This window comes from Pieris rapae, chromosome 7 (assembly GCF_905147795.1).
Source record: "Pieris rapae chromosome 7, ilPieRapa1.1, whole genome shotgun sequence".
Taxonomy (NCBI): Eukaryota; Metazoa; Arthropoda; class Insecta; order Lepidoptera; family Pieridae; genus Pieris; species Pieris rapae.
In genome coordinates, this window is record NC_059515.1 from 9,469,864 (window position 1) to 9,493,684 (window position 23,821).

The following is a 23,821-nucleotide window of genomic DNA, read 5'->3' on the forward strand; positions in this document are numbered from 1 at the left end:
CTGTTTTATTATTTTATTTTTATTTCTTAATAGCTTCTACGTAACATACACATTATCAGTTATTGTAATCTAATGACCGTCGGCCGCTAAAATACACGAAATCTACTCGGGCGAAGCTGCGGATGAGAGTGATGAGTGATAATTTAAACAAAAGTCTCTTTAGTCGCTTAGGGACAAAAATGTTTTGATAAAGCAATGCACAAAATTAAATTTTCGCCTTAAGATTATTTCAACAAATAATATGTCAAATATGTGCACTTCAATTAGAGATAGACAATTTTCATTAGGTATTGAATTAAACTCAAAAGACTTTAAGGCCGTATTAGCTGCGAAAGCTTTATTTATTGTAAGCTGTTTTATAAAGTAGCTTCTGGATTTTATAAGGGTATTTTTAATCTTTTTTCATATGTAAAATGTTGATGGATGCTTAGATGAAAGTCGTTTGCATATTTACAACCTAATACACGTTTGGAATATTAAAAAGTATTTTGATGAATTTTCTCAAAGAAATGCTTTTATACTTTTTATTATTATACAATGAACGAGGCAAGTATTTTTGTTTTAAACATTAAAAAAATTGATTGATGTTTGGTATAATATGTTATATTCATTTATAACGGCATGTAAGTCTTCCAACTAATTAATTCGCTAAAATCGTATCACTCAATCAATTGACAGAGTAAGAAAATACTCACGGATTTATCGTCACTTGCATCTGAAACAAAATAAACTGTATTATTTAAACGAAATCATTGCTCAAATCAAATCAAATATCATTTATTCATATAAGTAACATAATGAACGACAAAAAAAAATACATTTATGAAGGGCGTAGAACGGAAGAGAAGAACTGGCAATAAACTCTCCGCCACTCTTTTTAATCGCCAAGTTTTTTTTTTACACAATGTTTGTAAGGAGCTGCAACCATTACACCATGTTCCATATGACATCTTGAGTAATAAAGAATAATGAAATAAATTAAATACAAAGACTTATCCTCTATCAGCAGGAGGCATGGTGAAATAGGAGCACGCACTTACATACTCGTGAGAACAACACGCAAATACGTAGTATGTATAAACAAATAATATCACCGCATACATGAATTCAAGTACGACCTGTCACTACAAGTAGCACCCGTTTACGAGTCTGCTGTCTACAAAAACGTATTAAATTGGTATTTTTCTATTCCAAAATATAGTTGCAATGTTTTAATGTGTGTTTGTGTACTTTTGTAAATTCAAAAGCAGTAAAGTTTCCTGGAATTTCCACCCAAAGAGTACTTTTTATTGCCCACCCAGAGTGGATGCCTCGTATGAATCAAATCCCAGATTGCTCATAGCGCATTCGTTTAACTGTTTCTTTCAAAAGCGTCTGTAATTCAATCACACTAAGACGACTCATACAACTCTTCAATTGACCAATCACAATCAAACGAAACGTGCCGTTAGAAGTAGGATAGGAAATCGTTTGGTTACCGACTGTAAACCTAATGCTATCTACAGTATCATAATTGACATTTGACAATCATATAGCCTTGACAAAATCAACTGGTTGCTGATTTAATTTTACATATTTTTGTTATTTTTTATTGTATAATACTACAAACGCATTATTTTATGTTTATGTACTGTATTATTGTTTTTTTTTTATAATTCTTTAATGTTAATATTATACGGTTTCGATATTTGTAAACATGTGAGGAACATGTATACGAATAATATAATAAAAGACCTGTATAATAATTTTATTCTGGGATTATATTGTCTTCACGTATAATTATTTAACTAAAGTATACAAATATTGTAATTTCTATTTTAAAAGGGTAAGGGTTTTCTTGTCCATTATTCTTCACACGAAACTACGGTTTGGAAGGGGCAACTAGAATCATCTTGTTTGATTTAACGTTCAAATGTGCCATTTAAGGTAGTCTAATTGCAAGAAATGATTCGATTGGATATAATAGTTTTCTTTGATCTCAATTCTTTAAATTTTCGACATCTGTGAACTAAAATAGACGAGAAACATTAAAATAACGAAAACGTGGTTTTACTGCGAAACGAATCGTATTTAATTTTGTATATTAAAATCCACCCACGCTTAGATTCATCAATCATTCACAATGAAAGTCATTGAACTCGCTGTAAATAGAATATTATATTTATATTTCGTCATTATAATTTAAATAAATAAATAAATAAATTATAATTTAGTTTGGGCGACCCTTGTCTTTGTAAACTTTGATCGACCCAATCGAAGATAGATCCTTAAGATCCTTTGCTCTAACATAATTATCAGTTGAATCAATATAGTTTGGTGTAATTAACTTATTAGGACATAGCAGAAAGTTCAAATTAGCTGTGTTAGCCTCGCCCTAAAGTTTGCAAACTGCGACGAAGGTCGTCTCTCTCCACTGTGAATGTATTTTTTTTATATGTAGGCAATACCATTTCTTCATATGCCTAAAGAAAACGACGTAAAGTTATCAGGGTAGGGTATACTAAAAATTAATTAGCAGTATGGGTAAATATATTATGACTTTGACTTAATCTCATTTCAAAATACAATTCTTTCAATGTTTTCTAAAAATGGTAATTTGTTGCGACTTTCAGACAAATATGCTTAGAGTAAGTGTAAGTCAAATGTTAATCAAAATTTCCTATACTTTTTAATTTACAGATTGAAATATCAAGTAAGATATGTAGTAACAAACTACTCGTAGCAAAATTAATATTGGAAATTGTGTACAGAAAACAGCCATTAGAAACTAAAATTTACGTCGTATGTGTCAGCGTGATGGATCATGGCGGGATGCGAATATAGAATGTAAAAGTTTGTATTATATCAATTATTCTCATATACATATTACATATTTATATAAGCGTAGCTAGCATACGTAGGGTTTGTTTCACAAACTCCGGATAAGTTCCAAATAAGCTATTTATTACTTATTGGTAGGATAAACACTATTGTTGCGTTTCACGACTGTCAGTTAGCGCGAAATTTTTTCGGAACTTTTATCTTCTCAATAATTTATGTGTTGCATAGCTATTTAGCACTTTAAGGCCTAAAGCTTTAAGGTCCTACACCAATTTTATGTAAATTTAAGAATAAGACTACGTTTTCTTTACTTAATATAAGTGATATTCTGTTTGTTTTAAACAGACACCTTATACCAGGAGGAGCTGTAATCTAGTCACCGGCACCCCCTGGTGTCAAATTAATTTTGTCACAACCATATTTAGTTACGATAAAGTTTATTATTATTTGTCCTTCACAATCTATTATCGTACCGCTATCAGCCAACGCAAACATTAAAGTCGACACTATAATCTATATCCTTCGTAAGCCTAAAAGCCATTTGACATGTTATTAGAGAAATATTCGCCCATGTCAACTTGTGTTAAAAGGTGACTGTCCTCAGATATTTTTGCCGTATTTTATTTTACTTCAACCCGCCCGAAAGAAATGCCGCTACTACACTTCGTCGTGAGATTTCTCCATTTTTTTTGTTATTAGTTTGTTCTTTATAGACAAGTAAGTAATCATACGATACGAATGTACTAAATTTGTTGTAGTAGTTGTAGATTTAAAATCCTAAGAAACCATAATTGGGCGCGTATTTGTAATGTCCGGTTTATTTAAATACCGTACAGAGCGACAGAAGATGATGACTAATGTTCTCATCCATCTCATAAACTTAAATCAGTTTTATAGATGTGGTGTTAAGGAAGTAAATAATATAGGAGCAATGATAGGAATTTATAATGATATCATAATATTATTTTAGGCCACTATTCTATGTCATACACTCGAGCATTTAAAGCATGCTTTAACAGGATTAAGCTAGAAACGTGCTAAAAACCAATGAACGTTGAATAAGTCAAGCCTCCTTATTCATTTTCATTTTACGGCTCGATCAGAAATAATGAATTTAAATTGACAAAGTGTTGGCACAGCCAAGCAATTAGAATTTTTAACGACTAACTAATGAAGAACATTTTTATAATTGATTAAGTTAGGCTTATTTTATTTGAAAGTTAAATTAAAAATGGTATATTTTGTAACTTTATTTAAACTAAATAATGTAAAATATTATAAAAATTATTAAAGCAAAATACATTTGAATTTTGAAAATTTTGATACGAGCTGGAATTTCTCCATTTTAAAAACATAATCAATTTATATATTTATTAAATTTAGTTATGTAATTTCGTTCCAGTCCTGCTGAGCGCTCATAGTATAACTACTCATAGATATACTAACTAAAGTATATTATAATCAATTGCCATACTTCTTCACTTATATATCCAAACGTTATAAGAAATTCAACCCTATTTGTAAGAAAACACTCGACTAACAATACTCTACTTAATGAGACATGACATCTTCCCGCACGTATGAATTATTAATATGTATTGGAAATTAACAAAGTTAAGAGCGTCTGATTACTTTCATAATTATATTTTGAAGCCGCAATATACCTGAATTTGTTAACGGCTCTCTCTTTGATAAGCGAAGAATATAATTGGTTGTGAAAATAGATTTGAGTAAAAACTTAGTACTTTTTCTTACGCAAAGCAAGCAAACAAAATGTGTCATTGATTAAATTTGATAATCATGTATTGGAGAAATAAATCTAATGTATAAAATGTATGTAAGAAGAAGTATGCATTATTGCATGTGACTAGTGTTTTGTGGTTACCAACTACTGTTCTGCCGTGTTTATATAAAAGAAAACTTATTCATAAGTACATTTTATTCGTGTTTTAAATGGCATATATACTAAAGTAAATTTAAATAGTAGTATAGTGCAGATCTTAGCTACTTGATTGCTACGTTATGCTACGATGCTACGGCGTAGCTCTTGAAAGCTCTCTGCACATAAAGTGGAAAGTGGTTGGAGGCGGAAATTGCTTCTTTTCCCACTTAATAGCTTTATAAGATTGCACTATCTAGCGCTTTATAATGTCCAGTACTTATAAAAAGCCTTCGTCGTAGGTATTTCTTTTTACACTTTTTTGTCATAATTATGTTATGGTGCTATTTTTAATAAATGAATGAAATGAAAATTAAAATATGATACATCTATATGATATATATAATACATATCTCAATATAAGTGACGACCAATATTAGTATTATTATTAAAGACCAATAAATACTTCACGCATAACAAAGTTGATTTTATTTATTGTGACGTATATTTTTGTAGAATTAGTTGATAGATCATTTTGCAGGACTATTAATATAAATACAATTTGTCAAAATAATGTTAAATTATCATTGGGTAATTATGCAAAAGAGTGGTTTTGACTAATAATAACGAACGATGTTATCGACTTTGACGTCCACAAGTGTATATTATGCTACCTACATGAATTAATAATTTTTGATTTGATTTATCTTTATTTTTATGGGTATGAATTCGACGGCGACGATGATACCACAGCAAAAATGTTTCAAATCTAAAGTCAGATCACGTTGTTGCTTTTCCAATGCTACACGTGTTGAATAATGTCAACGCTGTCACTAATCCAAAACACGTGTTTTATTCAGGTTTTATCGGTACTAGTAACATAATCCCTTAAAAGTTTGAACAATAATTCAAATCATTGCAAGGATTAATATTAATGCCACGTAAAAAAAAATAATGTATATTTTATTAAAAAATAATATGTTTATACAAAATTTAGTTGTCACTCTGCATTCTCCCTGGAATATGTCGATATTTCTTTTGTTTTTTTTTTGTCTTACAAACTTACGAAAAAAATAATTGGCATTTTCCTTCAATAGTCATTAAAATCTGCACAGCATTTGAATTCCCATGTTCAGAAACGCGGGTTGAAAGAAATTCAGTCAACGCTGTAATTAATATTTTTATCGATCACAAAAAATAATCTTAAGAAAACATTACGGACGAAGAAATTCGAAAATTGAATTAAAACTAAACCCTAGAATAGTAAAATAAAACCCCAGAAGCTTAATTGTTAATTATAACATTAAAACATTATTGATTGCAATAATAAATTTCCAGGAAAATAAATAATTTGTTTTACTACATACACTGTATAGAAAATTTACTATAATGAATATTTAATATAAACATTTGATTTTTATCTTAGAATGAATTAAAATTTATAAATATCAGCTTTCATTCAATTCAGCTTTAGGAATATTTTTGTAAACGTGGAGTAGACATACTGCGTATATGAATTCGATTTCCTACGAAATAATAATGGATGTGATGTAATAAAACGAATTTTTTGTTTTGTCTTTTAATAGACATTCATGGTACTAATCTGCTTTAATATATATCCAGTCTTTATTATATTTAAATATTGATGAATTAGTATCATAATCATTTTATTCTTTAATTAGTAAGTAAACTTGCCTCGATAATTAAAACCTTTTTTCAAATATAAAACTAATAAATTCGAACAGTGCAAACACTTTTTCGCATATGTATACTTACCATATGTTTAGATAAATTCAGTCGAATTTTGAATCAAATTTTATATTTACTATTTTCACTTCTGAAACCCAAATTTTCAACCACCTTGTATACAGCTTGCAGACTTAAACAAGGCTATCGTGATAATTAGACATAAAGATACGTACAGACCTCATTATGTTAAAACAAGAAAACTGCTACACTCTATTGTTTTTAGACATTAACGGTTGTTTTAATGATAATGAAAAAAATATATCCGAAATTTATTCTAAGTACGTGGGGGCACATTTAATTACAACATGGTTTACAAAATATGTACGAATATTTTAGCAGCCAATAGTCTCGGGGTACTTACAAAAGCTATCGCTTGATGCCTTATGTAAATTACAAAGAGTTTTATTATTCAAAGCTTTCCTACTTTCTTTTCTTCCCATCTTTCGTGAACTAACTTCAATTAATTTTCAAAACAATTTATAAACATTATTGTAAACAAATTGATTGGGCTAATTTAGAAGTTCTATATTTATTCTTCTAAACGATTATAAAATTTTAAACGATAAAGCCACAAAAAACATCATTTGAAAATCAAGTTACTTTCAGATAATCCTTGGAATAAAAATTATGTCAGTTGGTCGAATATGATACTTTGTATGAAAGGAAAGTGTCCTTGTTTCTATATCAGTATACTACATAAATACTATATTCTCAGCCTCGTCCCGTGTACAATGAAGCCGTTTGTTGCGCAACAAGAGGCGCTGGGCGGAATAAATTTCACGGAGGTAGGACGCCTACGCACTGGCCTCCGCCGTCAATAACAATCGATTGAGCAAAATTGCTGAGTTCTGAATGACGTGTTTTTTATGTACTACCAATACTTAAGAATTCGGAAATTGTGAAGAAAATATATTTTCTAAATATATTATACTATGCTTATGTTGTTGATTATTTTTACATTTAGATTCTAACTGCGTGTATTAGATAACACAATATTTTAAGATACGTGTTTTATATAGTAACATTGCAACGCGACTCAAACCCATTCATTTATTTTTTTATATATATTAGGTATTTGTAAAATAAAGTTTAGTCCCTGTGGCAGTACCTTTAACGCAGCTAAGTTTAGTCCCTGTGGCAGCATTTCGATCTGTTGGTATATTACATTGAGCGAGGATAGCACCAGTTCTAGGGTCGCCAGTGCTACCGGAAGCCAATTTAAAACTTTACTTAGTGCCTGTAAACCCCATGGTCCAAGACTCTCTAGTCCAAAAGGAACAAAACCGAAGTTGGAGGTATAACTCCTAAAGTTAAAGGTCGCAAAGTGAATTTCATAAATTAACATTTTAACGTGGGTATAAATGAGGGGCGAAGCACGATATATATTTTAAATAAGTAAGGCTGTGACAGCCCTGTTGGGGATGAACTTATTTTGCAGAGCAAACCCTACTAAATATTCATAAATTTTGTTGAGTTCAGTAAATCACAAGTGTTAATGTGAGGGACTTAGGAATTATTTTTATCAACTTTACAACGTTCCAAATTATATTTTGCTTATCCACCTAATGAGTTATTTAGTACATCAGGTCTTCAGATGTGAAGAGATTCGCCTGTGACAATCGACATTACTGTAAAAGGATGCTCATGTATAAATAAACTGAATAATATAATAGGTATGATAGGCATGCAATCTGAAGAAGTTTAATTTATTGTCCAGATTTAAATATTAATTTGAGCAGTGTTAGCCTAGTGGCTTCAGCGTGTGACTCTAGAAGTAGTTTTGATCTCTGGCTGTGCACCAATGGACTTTCTTTATATCTGCGCATTTAACATTTGCTCGAACGGTGAAGGAAAACATCGTAAGGAAACCGACAGGTCTACTCCCAAAAAGTCGACAACGTGTGTCAGGCACTGGATGCTGATCACCTACTTGCCTATTATATATAAATGATCATGAAACAGATTCAGAAATTTGAGGCCAGGCCAACCTAAACAGGTTGTAGCGTCGCTAATTTATTTTGAATATTAAATTAAGTCCTACAATTATAAAGTGTATGAATGTTTTATCCAATTATAAAGCGGGTTTATTTCGGGATCTTTCTAGACGAAATAAAAAAATACTATCAAGTACTATGAGAATAGTGTAAGCATAAATAGTGGAATGATTTGAACGAATCTCTTATTCAAATCTCTAGACCGCGTTATTCACATTTTTATTTGAGCCTTTTACGTTTTCAATTCACCTTTTGTAAATAAATTACGCTTACAACAGTATTAAAGCCATGGTTTTTATATAATTGAATCTTTAGCGATGAAATAGTAGACTGAAAACATTAATTTAATGTTTTTAGTCGTTAATAATAATGTTTTTGGTTGATACAAATTAATCATTAATTCCTTATTACTTCAGTAAACATTGTTAGCTGACAATCTTTTCCGTAGATGTGTTTTGTATAAACGTTACGTTTATAGAATAAAGGCTAACCTAGTAGCGAGAAGTATCACTTCTGGACGTGCAATGGAATCCTGTATCCCCATTTAATACTTGCCCATTCGGTTACCAAATCGTGAAGACAGCAATACTTATAAAAATTAGTGGTGCGTCAGGCCCAGAAGATTTTAAAAAGAATGTAACAGAAGGCAAACAGGCAGAAGACTCACGCGTGCGTTGCAGGGGAGGAGATGGTACAGAATTTATATAGATCTTTCAATATCAGCTTGCTGCGTTTAATTATAATAAGCTTAAAGCTTTAAAAGTAGGGCGTTACGTAATCTTACTGAAGCGTAAAATTTCAACAGAAATTTCTGCGCTGAACAAAGTTATAATTAATATGGTTACATGTGGGCGTCACTGAAAAATTAAATTGTAAAATTTCGTTTAAGCCTTTATTATTGAGTAAAAAATGTCATGTCGTAATCATTTTTATTTATTATGTTAATATTATAAAGAGGAAAGGTTTGTATTTAGTATGTTGTTTATACAAATTTTTGAGTTTATACTCAAAAAATTTTAGATTGATTAAAAAAATCGTTCGAATGCCCCAGTATCATTCATCTGTATCACTTAGGATATAATTACTTCGAATATATTTAATTTAATAAATGTTATAGTGTTTTAATGGTGCTGTCGACAATATATACCTAATAATACTACTCTTCATCATCATAATATCTGCCGCTCTCATGAAATACCAGGGTACTGCGACTTAGGAGCCGAAATATTAATAAGCAGCAAATGTATGAAAATAGAAACATCCTTCGTCCATGTTTAGTTGTCGGCATCACAACTTAGTTAAAACTAATGTTAGTATAATCTAGATGATAATGGAAGCAACATAAAGGAAAAATATTAGGAAAACGCGTTTAATCCAAAATCAAGGGCAATATTGCTATGCTATAAAGTCGAAAATAGAAGTCAATGAGGTGTGACAAGGCAGTCAGGCATTAAGGCTTTGATCTCGCGTCTATCTCTATCGATCTGTAGTCGCTTCAGTGGCGTTTTCACTATGATCCTAGATGAGACCTTTGTCACAAAGTTCTTAACGGATTACTTCACATTTGAGACGTACATACGTCTCTAAGGACTATAAGAAGCATCTGTTTTTAAGGTTACTAATATACGTATTATTTGTAATATAAATAAATAAATAAACATTTTTCTATACATACGTTGTGAAGTATGGTAAGAAGAATGTTACATGAGTGAGGAGTGTACCCATTGTACCTAATAATGTATCCAACTTTATTTGTCTTGGGTATGGTAAGTTAGAGGTAAGGAGGAACCTTACTAGAACAATATTTTTATAAGGTCCTTAGAGGTTAAATATATACGGAATTGTTGGAGAGATGGAGTGTGTGTTGGCGTTAATACTTGGCGTGGTAAGAGGCCGCAATTGCTTGCAGTGCCTCGTGCGCGTACTAATTAAACTCAGACAAGCACCATTTACGCGTGTCTTGCGTACTCTAAATATTATTGCATGTGAGACGAATATATAGTTGCACACTGGCTGAAATCACAAGAATTGCATTAATTAGTTATAAAAAGGTTTCAGTTTACTTTACAGTTACTTTTTTTCTTAATATTGTGTTTAGTTTTATTTTTATTTATAATGTAAAAAGAGGTAAGGAGAAGAATATCTCTGATAATTAAAAGACAATTTTGTAAATAATAATTAATTCTTCAAATTCGTATGTAATGTATTAATTAATTATTATGTTGCAATAAAACATAAATACTATAAACAATGTCATTATACAATTTTGTAATAAATATCTAAGAGACCCTTATGTGCCTGATAACACTAATCATTTTAAGAGTCATAATGCTCAAGTCAAAAAGCTTATCTGGCAAAGTAATTGCCACTAAAACTAATAATATAAATGGTTAATATTATTTAATGAATCAATTTAAAGTAGAAATTTGGGCTTTATTTAATTTGTATATTAAGTTACAATCTCATACGGAATATGTGATATATATGTCTTATTTAATATGTGTTCTGAAACAATAGGCCGTATTTACCTAACCCAAGTCAACGCCTGTGTTGTGTATGTCTCGACCACAATACATGAACTCCTATATCAGTAATTCTGATATTGATTTATATCATATAGAATGGAAACTTTACACCAATTTGTACGTACTTAATTATATAATCTCTAAGTTCTATACGTTTAGGTAGAGAGCAAAAGAAGAAAAGGTCCAAACACAAAGCATGTATCCTGTTTCACAGGCTTACAACGACTGTGTTGTTCGTGAAATCGTCAAATTCATAAAAAAAATACAAATTGTACACTGTTTAATATTGTAACAGTTTATTTAAGCACAGAGTATAAAATGGAATACCCCAAAGTTAGGCAATTCAAATTGTGTTGCGGTAGTTGAAACTTTGTTACGGAAAATTCTAAACTTCATAGTTTTATACATCAAAAATGTTTACAAAGTCCCTATTTTATAACATTTCACTTAGTATTGTAAAGCACGCGAAAAAATCTTAAATTAAATATACATTTATATTTTAAGATTCAATCCGTTAAAAAACTGTTTTCTTTAAATACTTCACTTTTATTTAAATTAGGTGAAAATGCGTTGACTGTTATTCATCACCAAAAACGTCTGGTGTGTGTGTAATGTTCCGAAACTCCACAGTGAGTGACACACGAAGAACAAGGTACGTTTTAAGTGGGTAACGCGTGTTAATTGGCCCTGGATTAGCTGAGGAGCAGAGTGTTCCACAGCGCTGGTTGTTCTTCCAGAGACCACAAACCTAGTATGCGCCTAAGTCGCAAAGAAAGAATGTAATAATACTAATACTTAGTAGGAAAAAATGAATAAAGTTTCTACTTAAATTTTTATTAGAAATAGTTTACTGTTTCCGTGGGATTCAACCCAGAACCTCTGTGCAGCTTAATAGTGATGAAACACACAAAAATAACTGAACGTAAGTTCAATCAATGAAAGTGTCCCATTCCGTAAAATAACTTTTGTTTATTTGGTAAAAGGCTTTTCTTTTATAGCGTCATCTGAGTATTATGAGGGAAATTGCCGGATAACATTTCCTTTGGATTCGTAGTATCTAAAAACTGTTTCTAAAGATTGTCACAATTAATTTTTTGCAGTAAGAGAGCGTGTTTTTTGGACTCTGTTACTAATGTAATAACTCTCTTGTAGAGAAACAAGGCCGGATAGATAGTTGCCGGCAACTATCTATCATCATACTGGTGGGAAGTGAAACAGAGCAGTGAAGGGTAGAAATTTTAGTTTGCCAAGACACATTTACAATTGCAGAGAATTGAGTGATAGATGTGTCTTCCAATCAGAAGTTTGTTTTAACAACTCTGGGTTACCAATATAAGTGTTTAATTTATTTAGAAGTATAAAGTGTTTTATATCTCTAATAACAGTATTCGTATTGTATTAAAAAAAATATTTTATACCATCAAGGGAATTTCATTATGTGCTTTAAATTATAAATAGGAACGTTACATAACATAGCCTTTACTGCATTCTATTGCGATGTAAGAAAATAAGGTGAAAATTCTTGGACGTTAACACAAAGCAAATATTTTCCTTGTCAGGAAATAGCTTTAATACCTGAGATCTCGTGCCCGCATACTGTCGTTTCTTGTATCAGTTACACTTACTTGTAGGTACTTATTTATACAATGGTTTGGTTTTTGCATTGAGTACATTAAGGTCAAATACGAGGCTTTTTAGTCGTGAAATACCAACTAATGTTGCGCCATTTAATTTTGTAATTCTTATGTCTGTATATAACGGAATTTATAGAAAAGGTTATTTTAAGAATAACTCAGGCAAACTCAATAGGTCTGAGTTATGGGGGTTTGGATACATACAATCCAGAAACCACCTAATGATGTAAAGATTTTTGGTGTAAGTTTCTTTTATGTTTATAGATAGTGCAATTCACGAAGACGCGCCCCACTAACTTTTGGTTGAGGGGTGCGGGGACTTTGCCCCGAGCGTCATTTGCGGACCGTCAGCGGTTCATTGTAGTGTGCGTGTGTACCGATAACACTCAACATTGACGGAAGCTTGCCCACACAAACTATAAACGGTTAGAAGGAATAGTGGGGCGCGTCTTCGTGGATTGCACTATTTATAATAGACTATTGACATCCTAGTACTTAAAGTTTGGTGTTACTATTGTTTACCAAATTATGATCCGAGGTACTGTATACTTTTAATATGAATTAACACAGTAACATCAAGAATCTGAAAGTATAATGGAAAATCAAATAAAATATATATATTAATTATACTGACTCACCTGAAGTTTGTGCTAACGGCGCAGCCAAGGTACGTGAAGCTATCAGAAGCAGGATCAGGGCTTGCCAACTCCACGGACTCTGCATTGTTGCCTGAAAGATAAATGTAATTATCCCTAGTGTAATGTATGTTCCGACGTAAGAGATACATTATATAATATTCATAATTAGGTGTTCTATACCTAAAATTTAAGGACTGCAACGCGCTTGCGAGCCTTCGGGCAATGTGAGGGTATTTGGCGGCGGTTTCACTTAGTTTTGTTTGTCGTTTGTTATAAAGAAAAATAGCTATCGATATCGAACTTTTGTCTTTATCACTATAACCACAAATAAACAAAAATTTTCTAAAATGTTCTAATTTTAGTACATAATACCGTTCCATAGTATTAGCAGATTAGCTTATTTGCTGTATGCTCTAAAAATATGTTAGATAACACACATGCATATCCTATACATGTGTGTGAATTTAAGAAGGCACAGCGCTAACCACATATACCAACTTCCTCTAATACGACAGTAGCCCGCAACATCGGGGCATAACTTCCTGATAAGTTTTTGTATCAAAGATGTCGTATGGGTCTGCATCCGCAAATATTAAATACATAAATAGCAATTAAGTAGAAAATTAACAAAGCAAAATAAATACATAATAATAATAAATAAATAACAATGCAAGGTTCCTATAACAAAGGGTGACTATATCGTTGCTGAAAATGTCCAGTGAGTCATTAACAGTTCAGCACAGATTTATTGTAAATCCGACATAATCCGTCAACAAGGCCATCAAATCGATGAGCACAAACTTAAAATCGGCGTGTAAAATGGATATTTGTTTCTAGCAAATGTTTGCAGCAGTGAATAGGGATTTCTATGTGCACTTCTGTATATTATTATATATAATCTTATAATGATACACTATATCAAATCGCAATTCAAGTGAAACGAGGTAAATATTTTAAGAGGAGATTTGAAGGTTTGAAGAGAATCTTTTGAAGGAAAAATTGACACACACTTTTGATAAAAACCGCCTTTGAACTGATTCAAATTAATATGACTTCTATATCAAAGAGACCAGACTGGGGCCACATATTCCAAAATCTTTCGTATAGTTTTGTATTAGGTTATAGAAGTTTTAGGCTCTTCAAACGTCTTTCAAGTACTCGAAATGCTTGTCAAATAAAGGCAAACGATATTTGACAATACATAAAAAACTACACATCAAATGGTACCATTTAACTTAAATTAACATAAAAAAAATGTTTAAAATTGTTAAAGTCTACAAACAAAAACCTTGAACTAAATTGAGTAAAATATTCTGAAGCTCTGTTTATGACATTACCGTGTTCTCGTTATCCTTTAATTATCCTCTTAGGTATAAGATTAATTTATTATAGTGCATACGAGAACAGGCTTTCAGTCTAATTCAGTTACATCTCCGTCAGCTCAAATTGAGTTTCATCTATATCTCCTCAGAAAATCCAATTCACATGACATGCATTATGCATATAAACATACATACGTGGGTACTCTTGATAATAATATATTAAAACAAAATATTATCAGTTCATATAAGTAACAAAATGTACATATATGAACTTAAAAATAAAATAACATTCTAAAATAATTTTTACATTATATAGTTTTGACTAAACAAATAATAAATAAATCAAATTTATATTGACTGCCAGTTCTTAAGGGCGTACAACGAGAAGAACTGGCATAACCTTTCCGCCATCCTTCCCTATGAATATAAAAATGTATTTCTGCTTTTTAATACAAAAATTCCGTAAACCTGTTTTTGGCTGTTTGAGCGTACATGCCGTCAACTTTGCCTGTGTGATACAGGCAAAGTTGACGGTTGTTGTTAATGTTATCACGTCTTATTTTATCGAATTATTTATTGTAGTAGAGATAAAATATATAAATATTATTTATATAATAACAATGTTTGTCTCATTAGATAAATGGAACTTAAATAATCATAAAAAATCATGTATTAATCATAGAATACAATCTATTGTATTATATTTAAATTTTGGGTAAGTACAAATTAATTGTATTGTACAAGCTAGAGTATATCTTTCAACGAAATACAATTTAAACAATTATAAAGTTAGAACTTTTCTAATATTGGAGATTATGTAATTTGCTGAATAATTTACCTGAGGGAAATGGCGACGAAATAACGTCATTATATGGTTTAACGCATCAACCGATGCTAGTGATCTAGTTAGAAATAATTGCCTTATGATTAAAGCTTCCAGTTTCAGAGATTTAATGTTTGCGTATTATTCTCCCTATACAGCATGCGTGTTCTTATGTCATGTTTTTTTTTATATTTTATATGGTACCATATTCTTTCAATATATAATAATTATTATTATTATTAAACAGATTAGTTCCATATCACGTGACACGTAGTGTTCCTTTTCTATATCGTCGAAATTAAAACAATTAGCTATCATAATATAATATGATATATAATAATAAGAGCGCGTTTCATGCCATATCTTTTCGTGTATTTTATGCCCTTCTTTTGAGATATGAGAACAAGTAGGTACATTTTTATCATTATTCTTCTTATCCTTGATAGAGCGCACGATCGCTATATAGTAGTGGTAATAGAAAAGGCAGATGAATCCATACAAAAATTGGTTCGTTTATATCTCTTAATATTAGTATTAGTTGTGTTAGTATAAGTTTTAATTAAAATTTCTTTTTTAGTGATCTTAATTTTGTAAGCGTCCATTTAGGGTTAAAGTCTTCTCCAAATTTTTCCATTTCCCTTTGTCTTGAGCAACATTCGTCCAGTTTCTCAACGCTGATTCTATAAGGTCATCTGTACATCTTTTATTTTGTCTTCCTATACATATCTGTCCAGGTACAGTCCATTTTGTTATTATATATTGTAGGTACAGGAGTCATTTTAGCGAGATTAATAAGTATACAATAAATCATTTAATTTTTCATGTAAAATATATATAAATAACGTGGTAATTATATTCAATACGTAGATTTGTCAACAAAATAGGTTCGCACCAGTTTCCGATGCTCCGGTGACCTAGTTCACAGCCCCTTCCCTCTCCCGGTGCTGAACTAAATATTGGGTTACTGTGCTCTCCACTATAGACTTATTGGTTAAGCTATTGAAGCCCCTCAACCATTGTCACATTTAAATCTAAAATTTACGTCCCAAATTAAATGGTTTATAAGAAAACGTATAGAAACTTTGTAAATAATATATATTTGCAAGAATATGATATGTACAATAAAGAGTAAATACCTATAACGTATCCCTTAGTTTTTTTATTTAGCGTGTTTTTTATGTAGATATTTAATTTATTATGTAGACATAAATTAAATTAATATTAAAACAGTGAAGCTATAACATTTTGAGGTCTGGCATTATCAGAAAAATAATAGACACTCTCAATTGAAAGCCTTTTGTAAACTAACGTCAGATTAATGTCTTGCTATAATGAGTTTTCACAAACAAAAGGACTTCATTAAGATTTTATTTCCAACCGTTTAAAACTCATTTTTATTCTACGACCTTTTGTAATGTTGAATTGATATAATGTTCTCCTATAGTATATTCTAGATACAAAAAGAAATTCCAGTGTAGCGCAGAATATTACCTTTAACAAAAACACAGAGAAATATCGGTCTTCAAACAGATTAGGAACCGGCACTTTTTTAACTTTTATTTATTTTCTTTTTGACATATAACTTAGGACTCTCTAAGGACCTGAGACTAAAAAAGGCAGAATCTTGCTAAAAAATAATTTAATCAGCGAATATTCACGTACTATATAAAATATAATTGTTATGTTATTCAATTATAATTCATATTAACTGTTCAATGTTATCACCAAATTGCCAGCGAATTAACGGACGCCAAACATCTCCAAAGAGAGATTAAACTTTGTTCGAACCTTCCAGATGTTTAGTCCCACTGAGCCAATTAATATGCCAAATATGTAACACTAAGGCAATTACTGAGATGTCCTCGTCATGATTGCAGAGGTCCTTCGATCAGATAGATGTTGACAAGGGTCGCTCATTTCGTAAACATTCCTTCGCCTACGCAGTTTCACCGAATATTCATTGTAGCTTTTTTCTTTCACCATTTTTAATGTTTCAAAATTTCCATATTATACTTTTTTTTAGTTCGAGTGCTTGGGATATTAATAAATAATTAAATAATACTAAGGAACCAACAAATACCAAAGAATTAAAGTACTATTGGAAATTAGTGCTAAAATAAAGAAATTACTAAAGATTTTAATTTATATTCTATTATCAAAAACAAAGCTACTTTAAGGTTATTTCTGCAAAAAATTTACAAATTTTTGCGCAGTTTTAAGCTTTTGCGTAGATTTTATCGCGGGATTTGAGCAGGGCTACCGAGTCAAGAAATTCCGTAACGGAAATAACCTAACCTAACACGTGATGACATAATAATATAGGTGCGGCCAATATTCGTTACAGCGGGAAAGAACGCACACTGCGTCTCACAGCGGTCTGGTGTGATCAATGACGTAGCGTAGATGCGTTAGAATGAGACGAGAGTGTGATACAAAAAAAAACAATACAAATAAATATGTACCTATAGAAATAAATTTAACGTAAAATTTCATATTACTTTTTGAAGAATACACAGGTTAAAATTAGACACATAATATATATACATAAACATATATGTTTCTAATTTTAACCTTACCTATTAACTGTTAATTGTTTTATGCAACTAGGTAATGAGCAAAGGTTCTTATTACCTTCCAACTTAGAATAATACAAACTATTATCATAGAACTAACTAACTAACGAAAGGCTAACTCATCAACAGATTATAAAACCATTGTTTTAAACCACGATGGTGATTAACCGTGTGGTGTGCCGCGCATCACCACTATGTTGAACCAACTGTCCACTAAAGTATTTCCAAATTACCCCAAAAAGACAGAAGACCAATTCCCAAAAAGTCAGCAATGCACTTGCGAGCCTTCTGTGAGTGTCCATGGGCGGCGGTAACACTTATCATAAAGTAAGCCAGCCGCCCGCTTTCCCCTGTTCTATAAAAATAATAATACACTTTGTAAAATTTTCACGATATAAATCTAAATTATTAAATTATAAAGCTTTTATTTTACCTTTAAAAGCTTCGACACCATGAAATCCAATCATGAAATTTTTAAGTGCAAGCTTATTCAGTCTATTCTAATAAGTTGGAACAGTATAATACAGTATGGAGCTAACAATAGACGGGAACAAATATTTATTCTCCTCTCTAGGGATTAAGATACGATCTTTATTAATAAAGATGAATGGTGCAAGGAACGTAATATATGTAAACGTAACTTTCTAAATATTCACGGTATTACAATTTTATTCGAGGAACAATTTAGGGAACGGTTTTATAAGAAAGGAAATTTATTTTGATAAGTAGTCTCTCCCTCTTTATCATCTTTTTTTTAATTTTGCTATTCAATGCAAAGTGTGATGGGACACATACCAACTCGCCTACCTATTCGTGAATATAATTCACGATTGTGAAGAATCAAATGTCAGATTTGGTGAACATTTAGATATTTTTGTTGGAATTTTAGCACATTTTATCCTTGAAGCATAAGATGTCAACAGACGCATAAGATTCATCGCTCGCGCGATTTATTTAAAAAAAAATTGCAAATCACAAGTCGCGTAGCCTTAGAATAGGTATCATAATCGTAGCAATGCTACGCAACAAACGATATACAATATGACAATATAAATACATTATAATATATTATTCTAATTTAAATTGGGCTTATTATATATGGACCTCTAATATACAATGGTTTAAAATGCAAGGGTCCTAAAATCAATGAGTGTAATAAAATTTTATTTTTTTATAAAGTACACAATCCTGTCCTAACAGGTGACCGTAGCTGGACAAGAATGAAAAAAATATACACAAAACAACAAAAACTAACTAATATAGGAAAAAAAAACTTTTGTATGTTCCTAAATTAAAACAGCGAAACATATGTTATGTGCATATTTCAGAAGGAATTCCTACCTGTGGCATACGAAGTTACAGCGGATTTAAAAAGCATGGATAAAGGGATTATAATTTAATGGTGCTGTTTTTAAGTAGAATTGCAGAAATAATTTCTCTAATATGCACCATACATTTTATAAACAAAGACAAGAAAGAGAGAGAGAGAAATCCTTTGACATCTACTACTACAATTAAATCGAGTCAAAGTCAAAGAGAGACAATACAAAAAGGTTTTTCATGTGGTTTATAAGAAAATCTACACAATACCTATTTATAGAATATCGCGAGAGCTTATTTTCGAATCTCATATAGCGACAGGACGGAATTGCGAGAATTTATTATCGTCCTCAATGTGTCAATTGTTATGAACGATGAATCTTTTATGTGCTCGTTCGAGATGCATAAAGGCAAATTGCCTGTGTATTACTGACATTACTTGCCTTACATTGTACGGGCTACATTAGTGTTTGTCTGTTAAATGAATAAAATAATTTTTTTTTCACTCTATAGCTTTCTTCTTACAATGACTCGGTATGTCTGGCTTGAAATTTGTCTCTTTTTTTTTCTTATTTCTTTAAAAAATCCATCTACCCTTAAAACAAATGTAGATAACAGACATGGATAAATATTGCTATAGGATAAAAATAAAAGAAACTGGAGGATCATTTATAATAAAGAGATTGTAATTTTTTTCATTTCACCTATATAAGCAACAAATTGCATGTTTCATTATTTTTTATTTTTTGTAATCCTAAAGCTAATAAAAATTACCTATAAAACAAACATTTACTTCTCCCGGCTGTGCGATACAAAACTGAGGTTTTTGAATAGTTAATGAGGATGTGAGGAATATGAAACAAAGTCTTTTAGTCTTGTGGCCAGAATATATATGGAATATATGGAAGGGCATTTTTTCTAGAAGGGAAGAAGATAAATTGCAACAATTAATTTTTTTGAGATGACGTCATGTAGAAGCAACACAAATATAACCATTCAAAATGTATTTTACTAATTGAGGCTTATAGTACATTTATAAATTATATTAGACACTTACAGCAAATAACTTTGACATACATAATCTTGTCTTAAATAGTAAGCTTAATAGCTAAAGATAAATTGCCGACGAAGTTAATGAAGCCTATCTCATTCATGGCTCGCGATCAACAAGTGAATACTGAATGGTGATGGCGTGATCATTAATCTTGTTGCTCGGACCACATAATAAATTTTCCGAGGTCAGAATACGTAATATTGTATAGCGACGAGACGAATATTTCAGGATTTTTTTTAATACTACATTTACAGTACGGTTTGCAGTCTGAAAACCAAAGAAATATTTAGCTGATGATGTCGGACAATCTGAATCCAATTTCACAATATCATCTATTATAAAGACGTGTGAACTTTATCATTAAGCTGCTATGATAATAATTCATACATTGCGACATGAACCTATTTAACTTAGAAGATACAAACCAATGTATGTGCGCAGTCCGTAGAACTTTGTAGAACGTAACTTTCAAACTCTACACGTTCTACGAAATTCGTAATATCTCATATTTCCCCTACACCAATGCCAAGCTAGGTAAAAGTAATATTTTAAAGTAAAAAATCAACTTACCATTAAGTGATTTCCCGCGCTGTTAAAGTTTTTAACCACTCGTACGACCAGTTACGAAGATGTCGTGTCGCGTTCTTGCTTATTTGTACTTTGCGATTTGCGCCTTACTTGCGAGTTTAGTATCGCGCATGCGTCGACCCAATGACGTCAATGAGTTCTTTTACAACAGTAAATACAGGTATATCTCTAATGCCGCAACGCAAGCTTTGATGTTGAAAACAGCCAGTTTAATTAGGATCTGTATAGGATTAGGTGCTGCATTGTCATTGTATGACCTATATTAAACGAGGTCAATTATACATGACTATTAACTATATATATTATATTAAATGAATAGTTTCTTTACTTTGACTTAAATTGACTAAACACACAATTCTAAAATATTTATTGAAACTCAAAGCCTTGCTTGTAAATTTCTATAATCAGACTGACTCTTTGTCAGAGTTAAATCTGTAAAATTTACTAAATATTATATTTCCTACATCCCAATCTGATATCAAGAACAATTTTTTAATTTAATATAAATTGAAACTGGTATCGTAATTTAAAAACTGAAGTACGTTCTGTAATTCATAGATAATAGAAAAACGCCGGTGTTATAAATTACCTTCGCTACTCAACCGGCCGTACATGTGAATTAGGCGCCATCTAGATTAAAGCTTAAGAAATAAGAAAATAATATAAATATAGGTGCATTTCAATTTATAAATCCAACAGTTCATATAAGATCACTGAAATTATTGAGTATTTACAATCTATGTCTTATTATTTTAAGCAACTGCCATTAAGGCGAGATAATTATACCAGCTATTGATAAATAATCATTTGCCGCCGCCGAGGCCCACGAAGTTGGTAACAGTACGTTTAAACAAAATCGAATAATTATTTCCATGATTTGGTAGGTTCGAGGTTACAATATTATATCTTTATTTTAGACTATGTTATGAGATCAATTAAGCGGCGGTTGAACAGACATCTTCGGGACAGGCATACCCTACAATAGGCCACATCTCACTTAACAGCAGTTATTTTGTGGCTAAACATCTGCCCAGTTCTGTACATAAAAATAATATCATTTATCTAAAGGAAACATGCAATATAATTGGGATTCGGAAAAATAAAATAAGCATAATGAGAATAATTTATAATATAAGCAGTGTTAATAGTTTTTTTTTGCAATTATGAAGGCAGTAAGTATGCAATCATTTCAATACATGAATAAATAATTTACATTGAGACTTATTTTGCAGGCTCTGTAGACTGTCTGGATGGTTGTCGTTTATGAACATTTGGTTTTCGTAGTCTGTGGTAGTTTGGCATCACTTTGCTAAGAAAATCAAGCTGTAGCAATTGAGATGGTTGTTTTTCTAATGCTTCTCTAATATGATGTTCAGATCCCCATATTACTGTGTTGTCAGCTAATGTTTGTTGTGCTGTCAAACAACAAGCTGCACCTGTAAATCAAATGATATAAGTATCTGTTCAGAATACTTTTAGGCAGAAAATCCTTACAACAATTTTACTTTTGGAGTAAAAGAGACAAAATGGTCAAGTCCTTGTAAAGAACTTCGACGGTTGACTAACATATTAAGATGTAAGCTAGACACTTATAACCTAATATCTTATTTGGGAGAACTTAAAAAAAACTACAAATTCCTACTACATTACTTTACCATGTTTCAGTATTTTTCATGTAAGCTTATGTAGATAATGTGAGTGTCTAGTGTCACAGACATTAATTTATATGATCTAAAATCATTCCTTTTTAATTATGTACTTATTATTTTTTAAATTAGGTTTTCTTAAAGTTTAAAATATAGTGTTAATAACATATACATATACACATAATATACAGTACTTTCTTTAGATTAAAGAGATTGGTATGAACATACCAACAACACATCCACTGCCAATTCTGACATCAGGCCCAACAAAAGACCGACATTCAAAAATATTGTTTTCTCCAATGTGGCCAAAAATTGACTCTAACCTGCACCCAACTTCAAATACATTATGAGCACCAATGAAAAGTGCTTTAGGAGGATTCTCTTGTTTATCTGACTTTCTGAAAAAATAGAACAAAATTTTAAAACCAAGATTTATACAAACATAAAAATCTTGACTTGTGAACTGGTAGTAAATTTAAATTTAGAATCAATTTAACATCTTTTTTGTTGACTTCCATAAGTAAGTAATAATAATAATGGTTATCTATATAAATAAAGTTATTTTGTGATTGAGTTAAAGTTATCAATCTCATCTGATTTTATTTTTAACCAAGATCATATTAATATAGAGTACAAATATACAATCATATTTACAGTATAAAAAATAGGGTGTTTACCTAAGTTTATTTACATCAAAAATGTAATGCTATGGAGTACTATATATTGACATTTTCTGTTGTACATCAACAAAAAATGTCACAAGATCTAAAAACTTTTTCTGATACTTACTTGTGTATTATAGTAGAGTATTCCTCTATAATACAGTACTCTGCAATAATTATAGGTCCGCCTTCTGCAATGATAGTTACTCTTGGGTGTATCACAGTGCCTCCGCCGATTGTTATATCACCTTCTAAGGAACAGTCTTCACAAACTGTAGCTCCTGGTAGAATTTTTATACTACAATATAAAAGAAACAACAAAAATTACCTTCATGTCACTGCATACAAACATTTTGATGAAAATTGAAATCCTTACTTATGAGACATAATGTGTTTATGTTCTATGCAACTAAAGATGAGTGATGTTAATTAATTTTTTTAGATATAAAAAACATAGGTTTATTTTGATTAAGTTTGATTGTTTAAAATGTTCATTTGATCATGACTGTAGCTCATCACATTAAGATTTAAGAATTAAGATTAATTACACACAGTGCACAATCAGTGATCGACAAATGACAATCATATATA

The 23,821-nt window shown here is 31.0% G+C and overlaps 2 protein-coding genes across 2 annotated transcripts in view; both read right to left on the reverse strand.

The window, feature by feature from the left end:
* LOC110996992 overlaps window positions 1-21,009 on the reverse strand; it is a 44,775-nt gene extending 23,766 nt beyond the window's left edge. The window contains exons 1-3 of the mRNA XM_045628887.1: window positions 20,902-21,009; window positions 13,240-13,330; window positions 696-715 (exon numbers count right to left, since the gene is read on the reverse strand). Of these exons, the coding sequence (XP_045484843.1) occupies window positions 696-715; window positions 13,240-13,330; window positions 20,902-20,904 (114 nt within the window). The 5' untranslated portion in view covers window positions 20,905-21,009. The remainder of the gene's footprint in view (window positions 1-695; window positions 716-13,239; window positions 13,331-20,901) is intronic.
* A 1,021-nt stretch (window positions 21,010-22,030) lies between these two features.
* LOC110996972 (dynactin subunit 6) lies at window positions 22,031-23,779 on the reverse strand. The gene is made up of 4 exons (XM_022264889.2): window positions 23,607-23,779; window positions 23,358-23,528; window positions 22,794-22,966; window positions 22,031-22,355 (listed from the first exon to the last, which is right to left on the reverse strand). The coding sequence occupies exons 1-4, from the start codon at window positions 23,615-23,617 to the stop codon at window positions 22,141-22,143; spliced, it is 570 nt and encodes a 189-aa protein (XP_022120581.1). The 5' UTR covers window positions 23,618-23,779; the 3' UTR covers window positions 22,031-22,140.
* Between the last annotated feature and the right edge of the window lie 42 nt (window positions 23,780-23,821).